Genomic DNA, 12,816 nt, shown 5'->3' on the forward strand with positions numbered 1-12,816 from the left:
ATTTCGGAAGAAGGGTCCCGACCCGAAACGTCAGCTTTCCTGCTCCTCTGATGCTGCCTGGCCTGCTGTGTTCCTCCAGCTCCACGCTGTGTTCCTCCAGCTCCACACTCTGTTATCTCTGACTCCAGCATCAGCAGTTCTTACTATCTCACATGGAATTAATCTTCTTCTAGAATTAGAATATCAGTCAATGAGATTTGATGCAAAGAAGTAAAACAACTTTCAAGGAAGGTTGAGATATGTAAATCGTTTATAGGATATTTTGTAAAGCAAAGCAACTCTGCACCAGGATTTTAACAAAAATAATTTACTCGATATTACAAACTATAACTTTCAGAATGATTCTTCAGCGTTTTCCATATGTAATTATACTGTTTCCAATTGTGAGGTTTTTGGGGTTTGTTTTCATCCAGCTTCTCCATTGGGCTCAGTAAGTTCAGCAGAAAGTGGTGTATAATTGATTGCATCTTTGCTACACTTAATCCAGCTCCCTTGCATTGTCAGCCTTTGTAATTGTTCCCAGCTGGCTAGATGTCAGACGTTGCATATCCAACTTATTCACACAGTCACCCTCAGTGGCTACTCCTACATGATCAGTCATGCCCTATTGTTCATATAGTCACCTCCATGTACTGACACATTCTTCAGTTCACTGTCCTTTGCTAGCTCTATTAGCTATCTAGCTACTGTTAGCCCACACACTGAAAAGAACATCTTAATGCAATTACAGTGCAGGCACTACACTCTGCAAACGCCATACCAAGGAAAGCAAACATTCATTTTGTACTGAGTGGATTCGGTGTTATCACTATTCATCTGTGTGTATTTTTGGAGTATTGAAATATGACAGTGCTGTTGGCAAGGAACCCTGTCCAGTGCTTGCAACCTTCATTCCCAATAATTTTCCTCAATGTTTCTGAAAGAGAGATTGCACGTAGACTTGTACAGGCTTCTGATTGGGTTATAGACACCTTTCCTTCACTCATCAGTTGAATATCACAATAAGTCGATAAATCCAAGCAGAAACCACACACACACAGATAGCTCAGTTTTGTACAGTCACTCATCACAATTGCTCAGCTGGCATGAAGCAGATTGAGTGATTGGGTGTCAAAAGAGGCAAATATCCTATTTCCTGAACCTATACATCTAATTACGTCTCACACACTATCGTATGAACATTCATACAATCATACAAATTAGGAATAACATAGAAACAGAGATGATAGGAGCAGGAGGAGGCCATTCTGCCCTTCGAGCCTGCACTGCCATTCATCACCATCATGGCTGATCGTCCAACTCAATAACCTAATCCTGCTTTCTCCCCATAACCTTTGATCCCATTCACCTGAAGTGCGATATCTAGACACCTCTTGAATACATTCAATGTTTTGGCATCAAATACTTCCTGTGGTAATGAATTCTACAGGGTCACCACTCTTTGGATGAAGAAATATCTCCTCATCTCCATCCTAAATTGTCTATCCGGAATCCTCAGACTGTGACCCCTGGTTCTGGACACACCCACCATCGGGAATATCCTTCCTACATCTATCCTGTCTAGTCCTGTTAGAATTTTATAAGTCTCTATGAGATCCCCCCTCATTCATCTGAACTCCAGTGAAAACAATCCCAACCTAGACAATCTCTCCTCATACGTCAGACGTTTTCTGAAAGTCCAAAATATACTACATTGACTGGCTGCCCCTTGTCACCTCAACTAGTTACAACTTCATTGAATTCCCCTTCATAAATCCATGCTCACTCTCTCTTTCTCTGATCCTACCACTGCTTTCTAAATGCTCTGCTATAAAATCCTTGGCAATGGATTCGAGAATTCTTCCCACTACTTATGTTAGGCTCACCGGTCAAGAATTCCCTGTTTTCTCTCTACCTCAGTTTTTGAATGTTGGAGTGACAGATCCCTCAAGACAGCACTGTCATTCCGTAAGATACAGCTGATCTGATCTGTTCACATTCCTGCCCACCGCCAATAACCTTTCACCTCTTTGATTATCAAGAATCAATCTACCTTTGTCTTCAAAAGATTCCAAGACTTTGCTTCCACCACCTTTTAAGGAAGAGAATTCCAAAGATCCACAATCCTCTCTAAGAAAAATATTCTCCCGATTTCGGTCTTAAAGGCATGACCTTTTGTTTTCAAATTGTGACCCTAGCTTTAGCCTTGACCACAAGTTGAGGCATTTTTTCCAAATCCAATTCATCAAGACCCCTCAGGATCTTATATGCTTTTCCAAAGCATTTCAAAGATTCTGGAATCAGTGTGGCTTCCCGACCCACTGTGCGATTTAACAAGGATCAACCCTCTGTGCGATTTAACAAGGATCAACCCTCTGTGCGATTTAACAAGGACACACAGTGAAAATACTCTTCCCTTCCTGTGCAAAAGAAATAGATTCGTCGGTCTGACAGTCCTAGACCTCGTGCTCTTGTCAGTTTCAGATTTTCAATTTCTAATTTTCTTTCGTAATCCTCGATCCTTTTGTTAAAGGTGTTCTTTTTCTCCAACATTCATTGCTCTTATAAGTAATCAATTCCCCAAATCTACACGCATAAAAACTAGATTCAACGCATAAATTGTTGAATATATTCAACCTTTAACAAACTTGGTATGTCTTCTAGCCTGAAGGGTGATCTGATTTAGGTTTCTAAAATAAAGGGAATAGACTATGTTCAATTAGACAGGTTACTTTGAATAAATAGATTAGGAAAGCCAAGGGTTCATAAATAGCACGGCTAGATCAATGCTAGATTTCAGACTTTCACAGAGAATAATGAACATGATGCCATCTGATAAGGTGAATGTCAATTCAATATATTCCTTCAAGCAAGAGCTGGATTCATTTCTGTCTTGGGTACAGCTCACTTTGCACTGAGGATGGTGCATAATATTAAGGCAGGGTGATCTCCTGGCATAGTACTGATCACCTAAGGCAGGCTGTGCAACACAAGTTGAAATGGGGCAAACCCCTAAACTAAGACTTGAGTGTTTGTAAAGGCTCGGAAATGTTATGGTCTCAACAACAGTTTCGCAGAATTGTTTTCTGTATGAAGTTTGGAGCCTGTGCAGAGTTTGTATGGGCAGACAAAGGGACTAGGGTTGGACAGGCAGAAAGGAGTAGAAAACCATTGAATGACGTCAAGGTCCATGATTCACATTCACTATCCACAGATTGTGCAGTGGCGATGGGACTTAAAATGCGTTCAATTCTAGTTTCTCACAGTTCAGACATAATTGATGGCAATGATACAGAAGAGGCCCTTTATCCCATCGAGCATGCGCTGACAAATACGACACTAAATCTACACTCATCCCACTTTCCAGCACTTGGCCCATAGCCTGGAATGTTATGACATTTAACACGCTAATCCAAGGATTTTTTTTTAAAAGGTTGGGATGTTTCCTGCCTCAACTACCTTCCCAGGCGGTGGCACCATCCTCTAAGTGACAAAACGTTTCCTCAAATCCTCTCTAAACCGTCTGCCTTTCACCTTAACATTATGCCCCTTGTTACTGGCCCTGCAACTAAGGGGAACAGCTGTTCTCTATCCACCCTGTCCATGCTCCTCATAATCTTATACACCCCTAACAGGTCCTCCTGCTCCTTAGCCTTCTCTACTCTGATGGATACTTCAGGTAGAGAGGATGTCTGATCTTATCAAAAGAAGTTGGATGAGTTTAGTGAGTGAAAGGAGGCCTGGACAATAGATGTTAGTGTAGGAAAGTCGAAGGTAAGGCAAGCAACATCTGAAAGGTGCACAATCCCTCTCTGTTTAAATGGAAATTGTAAGATGGCTGCCTGCAGTGAGATCTTCCTGGCCTGCTGTAGTCATGTGACCTCTGCCATTACGACTCCCAGTGGGTTACCAATTGGAAACCACATTCGTTAATTTCTGACAGCAGCTTGAAGCCACAATGATTTTAGTCTCGGGGAGGCCTAGACTTTCCTTGTAGAATCCTGCTCCTTGACCTGCACCAAACAGGAAATGAAGATTCATTTTGCAGATCTCTTGACATCCTAGTCCTGCTGAAACCTGCGTCAAGTATTTTTTTAAGCAGGTTCAGTGAGGAGAGGCAGGACATAGCAGTTTTCCACTGGCCTGACGAGCATGACTATAATCTCTACATTTACCCCTTACCCATGGGAACTGTTCCAAGTCAGACACAGTAGATACCAGACATTTTACTAGCTATTGTACGACACTGTTACCATCAACTGGATTGGAATGATTAAAAAGCTTCATTGAGAGCAGTGTAATAGGGAGCACTGATTTTGTAAGTTAGGTATATCCTTCTCCATTTACCCGAGGGCTGCAAAATTATCCAAATCATTCTCTCACATAGTTTTCCCTTTGCCCAATAGAAAACATTTCCAAAACAAAGGCGGACTTCTCCTAAACATGACAACCTTCCAGATACACCTTAGCTACCTAATCAGTTCTTTTTCTTTATTTGGCATTGAACATTATGCCTTCACCCAGGTTTCTCACTAACTCACCACATAACCACTCTGCAGCCAACCAACTTGAAAACAGGAGTATATGTTCAGACCAAATAAATCTTCAATTTCAGAGAGAGTCCACACACATTTGTTCAGCGGCGGGAGTCAGGAGAGAGTGCAAGGGGACTCCAGGAAAGGTAAACAGCGAGTATAATAACTTCCCGTTAGTGCTTCGGGGCCTTCATTTTTGGCGGCGGAGGAGGAGGAGGAGACCGGGAGCGAGAGGACCCCTGGGAAATATAGTTTGGGTGGAATCAAAACCTGTGACCCCACAAGAATGGTGTCTCCCACCCTTCCACCTCCTCTAATCTAAGAATAAAAGGGTAAGTAAGTTATTCTCTACTTTTTACAAATCTTTTGGGGAACTTTAAATTTAGAGGGGATGGCAGTGAGGGCAGTGCAATGTTCCTCCTGCAGAATGTGGGAGGTAAGAGTCAACAGCAGTGACTCTGTTGACTTCACCTGTGGGAAGTGCATCCAGCTCCAGCTCCTCAAAGACCGCGTTAGGGAACTGGAGCTGGATGAACACAGGATCATTCAGGAGGCTGAGGTGGTGATAAAAACGAGCTACAGGGACATAGTTACCTCAAAGAATGAAGGTAGTTGGGTGACAGTAAGGAAAGGGAAGGGAAGGAAACAGTCAGTGCAGGGATCCCCTGTGGTCGTTCCCCTCAACAATAAGTATACTGTTTTGGATACTGTTTGGAGGGGGAGCGACCTGTCAGGGGTAAGCCACTCGGACCGGGTCTTCAGAACAGGGACCGGCCCTGTGGCTCAGAAGGGAAGGGGGGAGAATAAGAGAGCAATTGTAGTGGGGGATTCAATAGTAAGAGGCACAGACAGGCGGTTCTGTGGACATGAACAAGATGAACGGATGGTATGTTGCCTCCCGGGTGCCAGGGTCCGTGACATCTCAGATCGTGTCTTCGAGATCCTTAAGGGGGAGGGTGAGCAACCAGCAGTCATGGTACACATCGGTACCGATGACATAGGTAGAAAAAGGACAGAGAATGTGAAAAACGAGTACAGGGAGTTAGGTTGGAAGCTGAAGTCCAGGACAAACAGTGTACTTATCTCTGGATTACTACCAGTGCCACGTGATAATGAGGTAAGAAATAGGGAGAGAGTGCAGCTAAACACGTGGCTACAGGGCTGGTGTAGGAGGGAGGGCTTCCATTATGTGGATAATTGGAGCATATTCGGGGGAAGGTGGGACCTGTACAGTAAGGACGGGTTGCACCTGAACTGGAAGGGCACAAATATCCTGGGAGGGAGATTTGCTCGAGCTATACAGGATGGTTTAACCTAGATTGGCAGGGGGTGGGGAACCAGATTTGTAATTCAGATGAGAAGATATTCAGCCTTCCAACAGACACAACAAGGAGTGAGGTTGTTAATAAAGAAATGCGGTCGATGGAGCGTAATTGTGGAAACAGGGATGGTTTGAAGTGTGTATACTTCAATGCTAGAAGTATCAGAAATAAGGCGGATGAACTTAAGAGCATGGGTCAGTACTTGGAACGACGATGTTGCGGCCATTACACAAACTTGGGTAACTCAGGGACAGGAATGGTTGTTGGAAGTTCCGGGATTTAGATGCTTTAAAAGAAATGGTGAGGGTGGTAAAAGAGGCGGGGGAGCGGCATTACTAGTCAGGGCTTCTGAAAGGCAGTTCGAGAATGATATGTCTACAGAGTCAGTTTGGGTTGAGGTCCAGAACAAGAAAGGAGCAGTCATTTTGTTGGGAGCTTTTTACAGACCACCTAATAGTTGCAGAAAAGTAGAGGAGCAGATTGGGAGGCAGATACTGGAAAGGTGCAGAAGTCACAGGGTTGTAGTCATAGGTGACTTCAACTTTCCAAATATTGATTGGAAACTTTTTAGTTGTAATAGTTTAGATGGAGCGAGTTTTGTCCAGTGCATTCAGGAAGGATTCCTGACACAGAATGTAGATAGACCAACACGAGGAGAGGCCACTTTGGATTTGGTGCTTGGCAATGAACTGAGCCAAGTGTTAGACCTGTTGGTAGGAGAGCATTTTGGCGATAGCAATCATAACTCTGTTACTTTTACAATAGTCATGGAAAAGGGTAGGTACATATAGCAGGGTAAGGTTTATAATTGGGGGAAGGGTAATTATAATTCTGTTAGGCAAGAACTGGGTTACAAAAAATGGGAACAGATGCTGTCAGGGAAGAGCACGATAGAAATGTGGAAATTGTTTAAGGAATGCATACTGCGTGTGCTCGATATGTTTGTCCCTAGCAGGCAGGGAAGATGTGGTCGAATGAGGGAGCCTTGGTTCTCAAGAGAGGTCAAACGACTGGTTAAGAGGAAGAAGGATGCTTATATAAAGTTTAGGAAAAAAGGATCGGAAAAGGCTCTAGAGGGATACAAGTTAGCCAGGAAGGAGATTAAGAAAGGGTTAGGAGAGCTATAAGGGGGCATGAGAAAACCTTGGTAGATAAGATCAAGGAAAACCCCAAGGCTTTTTACACGTACATGAGGAATAAGAGAATGACTAGAGAAAGGGTAGGGCTGATCAAGGGTTGTAAAGGGAATTCGTGTACGGAGCCTAAAGAGGTAGGAGAGGTCATTTTCTTCTGTATTCACAACTGAGAAGGACCTAGTTGTAGAGGAGGACAGTGTGAAACAGGCCGGTAGGCTAGAGGAGGTGGATGTTAGTAAGGAAGATGTACCAAACATTTTGAGGAACTTGAAGATAGATAAGTCCCCCGGGCCTGATGGGATTTATCCAAGGATTCTATGGGAAGCAAGGGAAGAGATCGCAGGGCCTTTGGCAATGATCTTTTCGTCCTCACTGTCCACAGGTATAGTGCCGGAAGATTGGAGAATGGTAAACATCATTCCCTTGTTCAAAAAAGGGAATAGGGATAACCCCAGAAATTACAGGCCAGTTAGTCTTACGTCAGTGGTGGGCAAATTATTGGAAAGGGCTCTGAGAGATAGGATTTATGATCACTTGGATAGGCACAGTTTGATTTGTGATAGTCAGCATGAATTTGTGAGGGGTAGATCATGCCTCACAAACCTTATTGACTTCTTTGAAGAGATGACCAAACACGTGGATGAAGGTAGAGCAGTGGATGTGGTATACATGGATTTAAGTAAGGCGTTTGATAAGGTTCCCCGTGGTAGGCTCATGCAGAAAGTAAGGAGGCATGGGATAGGGGGAAATGTGGCAGATTGGATTCAGAATTGGCTGAACCTTAGAAGACAAAGGGTGGTAGTGGATGGAAAATATTCAACATGGTGCTCAGTTACGAGTGGTGTACCACAAGGATCTGTTCTGGGTCCTCTTCTATTTGTGATTTTTGTAAATGATTTGGATGAAGGAGTGGAAGGGTGGATTAGTAAGTTCGCGGACGATACAAACGTGGGTCGAGTTGTGGAAAGTGCGGAGGGCTGTTCTAGTTACAAAGGGACATTGGTAGGATGCAGAGCTGGGCTGAGAAGTGGCAGTTGGAGTTTAACCCTGAAAAGTGTGAGGTGATTCATTTTGGAACGACAAATTTGAAAGCAGAATACAGGGTTAACGGAAAGAGTCTTGGGAGTGTGGAGGGGCAGAGGGATCTTGGGGTTCATGTCCACAGTTCCCTGAAAGCTGCCACCCAGGTGGACAGAGTTGTTAAGAAGGCGTATGGTGTGTTAGCTTTCATTAATAGAGGAATTGAGTTCAAGAGCCGTGAAGTTATGCTCCAGCTACACAAAACTCTGGTTCCACACCTGGAGTATTGTGTCCAGTTCTGGTCACCTCATTACAGGAAAGATGTGGAAGCGTCGGAACAGGTGCAGAGGAGATTTACCAGGATGTTGCCTGGAATGGAGGGAAGGTCTTACAAGGAAAGATTGAGAGAGCTAGGGCTTTTCTCTTTCGAATGACGAAGGATGAAAGGTGACTTGATAGAGGTGTACAAAATGATCAGAGGTATAGATAGAGTGGATAGCCAGAGACTTTTTCCTAAGGTGGAGGTAGCTATTACAAGGGGGCATAGTTTTAAAGTGAGTGGAGGTAGATATAGGGGAGACGTCAGAGGTAGGTTCTTTACTCAGAGAGTGGTAGGGGCGTGGAATGCATTGCCAGAGAGGGTCGTGGAGTCAGCCTCATTAGGGGCATTTAAGCAGCTATTAGATAGGCATATGGATGATAGTATAAGATAGGGGTGGAGGTTAAATAGACCTTAGGTTTAGGGTAAAAGTTCGGCACAACATTGTGGGCCAAAGGGCTTGTACTGTGCTGTACTGTTCTATGTTGTATTCAATTTAGGAATCAGAGACTGTATCATCATACCCCACTGCAGGATCTGAGCACACATGACCTGAAATCCAAGACAGGACTAAGGAAGAGCTACAACAACAACAACAAAGTTGCTGGAAAAGCTCAGCAGGCCTGGTAGCATCTGTGAAAGAAAAGACAGAGTTAACGTTTCGGGTCTGGTGACCCTTCCTCAGAGCTGTATTGTTGCAGAAATAATCATCTGTCAGATAAGGCATTGAACCTCATCTACCTATTCAGGTGGGTATTAAAGTTCAACAAGGTATTCTGCACAGAAAGATATTCTGCACAGAAGTTAAAAAAACTAGGAGCTGTATATGCTGTAAATCTGAAACAAAAACAGAAATTGCTGGAGAAACTCAACAGGTCTGGTAGCACATAGAGAGAAAGCAGAGTCAACGCTTCGGGTCCGGTGACCCTCCTTCAGAACGGATTGTAGCTAGGACAAGGAGTCCAGAGAGAGAGCAAAAAACAGTTGGGCAGACAAAGGAATGGATAAATGTCAGCCTGGGAGAATAAAGAGCTGCTAATGGGGACCATTACCTGACAATGGGTTGTGTGTGGTAGCAGCCCATATGACGACAAGGCCTGGTGTGTGGGGCCTGGGCTAAGGACATGGGAGAAGATGATCAGGCCCTACAACTGTCAAAGTCGATATTGAGTCTTAAAGGCTGCAGGGTCCCCAAGTGGAAAATGAGCTGCTGTTCTTCCAGCTTGCGTTGAGCTTCAGCAAGCCCGAGGCACAGATATTGGCCAGGGAACACGGCAGTGTGTTGAAGTCACAGGTGACCAGAAGCTCAAGGTCATGTTTGTGGACAGAACATAGGTTTTCCACAAAGCAGACTGGGCACCAATCTAGCTACAGTTCTTAAAAAAAAAAGAGTCACAAGGCCCAAAACATTGACTCTGCTTTCTCTCCACAGATGCTTCCAAATTTTCTCCATCTGTTTTAATTTTTGATTCTATGAAGAAAATCTGACAATTATCTTGGGACCCAAAGTAATTAATCCTTCAATCAATAACATGAAATAAACAACCACATGCTCACAAATCTCATTTGTTATGTGTGGGATTTTCCTGTACATAATTGGTCATTGTATTTCCCTACAAAATCCAGCCCAAGCATTTGAATAATTATTTGTTGTTTGTGAATTGCTTTGACAGAGCTCCAGTATGTGAAGAGCAATACATCCAAGCGTGCATTTCATATTTGTGCTTCTTTCAGCAAAGACTAATAAAAATCAAACATACTTTTTCTCAATCAATTACAGACTTCAAAAACTGGAACAGAAAACCCTCTTCATAAAAACCGAAAGAACTGCAGATGCTGTAAATCAGGAACAAAAACAGAAGTTGCTGGAAAAGCAACCAGAGTTAACGTTTCAGGTCCGGTGACCCTTCCTCAGACCCTTCCATGTTCTGACAAATGGTCACAGGACCCGAAACATTAACTCTGATTCTTTTCTTCACAGATGCTGCCAGACCTGCTGAACTTTTCCAACTCTCTTCATAAACTGCTTTGGCTATTTCATTCAATCAGAATGCCTGCCGTGGATTACCTAAAGGATGGATACTAGGGCCTCACAGTGTTGCATCCTATCCTTTGCAATTCATTCTTAAATGTAGCCACTGTTTCCTGTCCATAATTGCCCTTGGGAAGTTGGTGGTTTTTTTGTGCACTGCTACAGTATATCTGGTGGAGGTGTCACCACGGTGTTGTTAGATAAGGAATTCCAGGATTTTGGCACAATGATGTTGAACAAATAGTGATAGTATCCATGTCATACTGATAGATGATTTGTAAGAGACGATAATATTCATAATGGTCACAGGTTTAAGAACCAACTCCCCAACTCTATATCACAGATTGTTTTGTGTCTTTATTACCACCTGGCTCGGAAATTCTCCTTTCTTATTCATAACTTTAAACTTGTGTCCCTTTTGACTCTCCACTATACAGAGCAGCTCAGCTTGATTAATTTTGCCAACTCTTTTCACAGTCTTGTGCAGTCACCTCAAAGACAAAATTACTTTGCCTTCTTCAAAGTTAATCTGTGGCATTGGTACGCAAAGATGGTGATTCCCAATGATATTGTCACTAGCAATTTTTAAAACACTCTGCAATTCGTGGATATAATTGTGTTTGAAGCCTTAGCTGGAAGCAGTGTGTCCATGGGTCTTCATAACTGTACCAGCTCCAATAAGTGACAAGCATTCAGTTGGTACAGTTCTACAAGTTTGGATGTGTACAAGGTTTATTCCCACTTACCATCAATGTCCGAGTGGTTTAATAAACTATCACTTAGAAGGTGACCGGACCTTCCATCATCTGAAATTAAAAGAACAACCAGAGAAATATCAAAATGTTATGTATTCAGGTATTTTCCTCCAATATTGAGTAGAAAATATGTGTTCTCGAGGTTAGAGAAGACGGGTGTTTAAATTGACAGGGTAGATTCTGAAGGGCTGTTTCCCCTAACTGGGGACCATTGTTGCAGGATAAACTGTTGCTCCTTTAGGGTGGAGATAAAGAGAAATGTCTTCACTCTGGGACCTGTGAACTTTTGAAACTGTCTATCCCAGAAGGTTGAGGAGTCTCCACCTTGAGCATGTGTAGGTCAGACACTGCTAGAATTTTGGGTACTAAGTAAATCAAGGGATGTTGGCATGGTGTGGGAAAGTGGAGTTGACGTAGAAATTCAGACATGACCTTATTGAAGACGCTCCAGGGCCTGTAAGGTCTATTCTGACTCCTGCTTCTGATTTAAACAGTTAAAAATTCCATTTGAAATACCCAAATTAACCCACATGGCAAATTCCCCTTTCATTAGGGAGAGAACTTTCCACCTTTCAATAAATCAGTGACAATCCATCTTATACAAAAAAACGTCCTCCCTCCTAAGTGAAGCCTATGTACGGTTACATAAACACAAAAGCAGCCGATAGCTGCCATGGTTACCTGTGCAGGAGTTTCCTTCTTGTCTTCCTCGGCAAAAACAGAGGTTGGGTGCAATGCAATAACCGTTACCACATCCAAAGGAGCAAACAGCTGTAAACAAAGTTGAAAAAAACGTAATGGTTAACATGCAACACTCATCCCAGAGGAAAAAGTATTCACTAATCCAGATCAGTCAAGCTGGCAAACATAGTCTGCAAACAATTAATAATTTGTTTCTTTTACTTCTGAAAATATTTTCCCATTGCCTGCCTTTTCTGAGCTACTACGTCACCAAACTATAACTGCAAGTACTTCAAACGACATACACAGCACCATTCGCAGCCACTGGACCAAAGAAGTGCAGTAATATCCAGAGGGAAATGAACTTCTCACTGGGTCAGAGATGAGACGCAATGGCTCCAGAATACCTCCCAGCCGGGAGTTTAGCTTATAGAGAGGAAGAGGACTCAAAAGCTGACACATCGAGGTGGAGTGGGGAGGGAGTGTTGTATTAGGCGGGCAAAGGATCTGAAAGGATTAATACTGATGCATGCCCCAAGCACCAGCAGCAATGATGACATCATCGCTAGGTCAAAATCCTTGATTTCACTCCCCAACAGCATTGTGGATCCTCTTACACCAAATAGATTAGCAGTTCGAGAAGGCAGTTCACCACCACTTTTTCCAACAACATCTAGGGATGGGAAATAAATGCTGGTCAAGCCTGCAGTGTCCACATCCTATAAGTGATCTTTCAAATATCAGGCAGATTTGGTGGGAGAACAGCGTAGGAGTGAAATGGTGGCTAGCACTGCTGCCTCACAGCGCCAGGGACGCGGGTTCGATTCCAGCCTTGAGTGACTGTCTATGTGGAGTGTGCATGTTCTTCCCATGTCTGTGTGGGTTTCCTCCCACAGTCACAAATATGTACAGGTTAGGTGGATTGGCTATGCTAAAAAAAAAATTGTCGATTGTGTTCAGGAATGTGCAGGCTAGGTGGATTAACCATGGGAAATGTGGGGTTACGGGGATAAGGTAGGGGTGCTGGGTCTCGGTGG

At 43.4% G+C, this 12,816-nt stretch overlaps 1 protein-coding gene across 1 annotated transcript in view; it reads right to left on the reverse strand.

The window, feature by feature from the left end:
* Positions 1-12,339, reverse strand: part of LOC109918556 (von Willebrand factor C and EGF domain-containing protein-like) — a 214,613-nt gene extending 202,274 nt beyond the window's left edge. The window contains exons 1-3 of the mRNA XM_048607283.1: positions 12,303-12,339; positions 11,780-11,869; positions 11,090-11,149 (exon numbers count right to left, since the gene is read on the reverse strand). Of these exons, the coding sequence (XP_048463240.1) occupies positions 11,090-11,149; positions 11,780-11,869; positions 12,303-12,339 (187 nt within the window). The remainder of the gene's footprint in view (positions 1-11,089; positions 11,150-11,779; positions 11,870-12,302) is intronic.
* Positions 12,340-12,816: the final 477 nt, after the last annotated feature.

Source organism: Rhincodon typus, chromosome 17, assembly GCF_021869965.1.
Source record: "Rhincodon typus isolate 14 chromosome 17, sRhiTyp1.1, whole genome shotgun sequence".
Lineage (NCBI taxonomy): Eukaryota > Metazoa > Chordata > Chondrichthyes > Orectolobiformes > Rhincodontidae > Rhincodon > Rhincodon typus.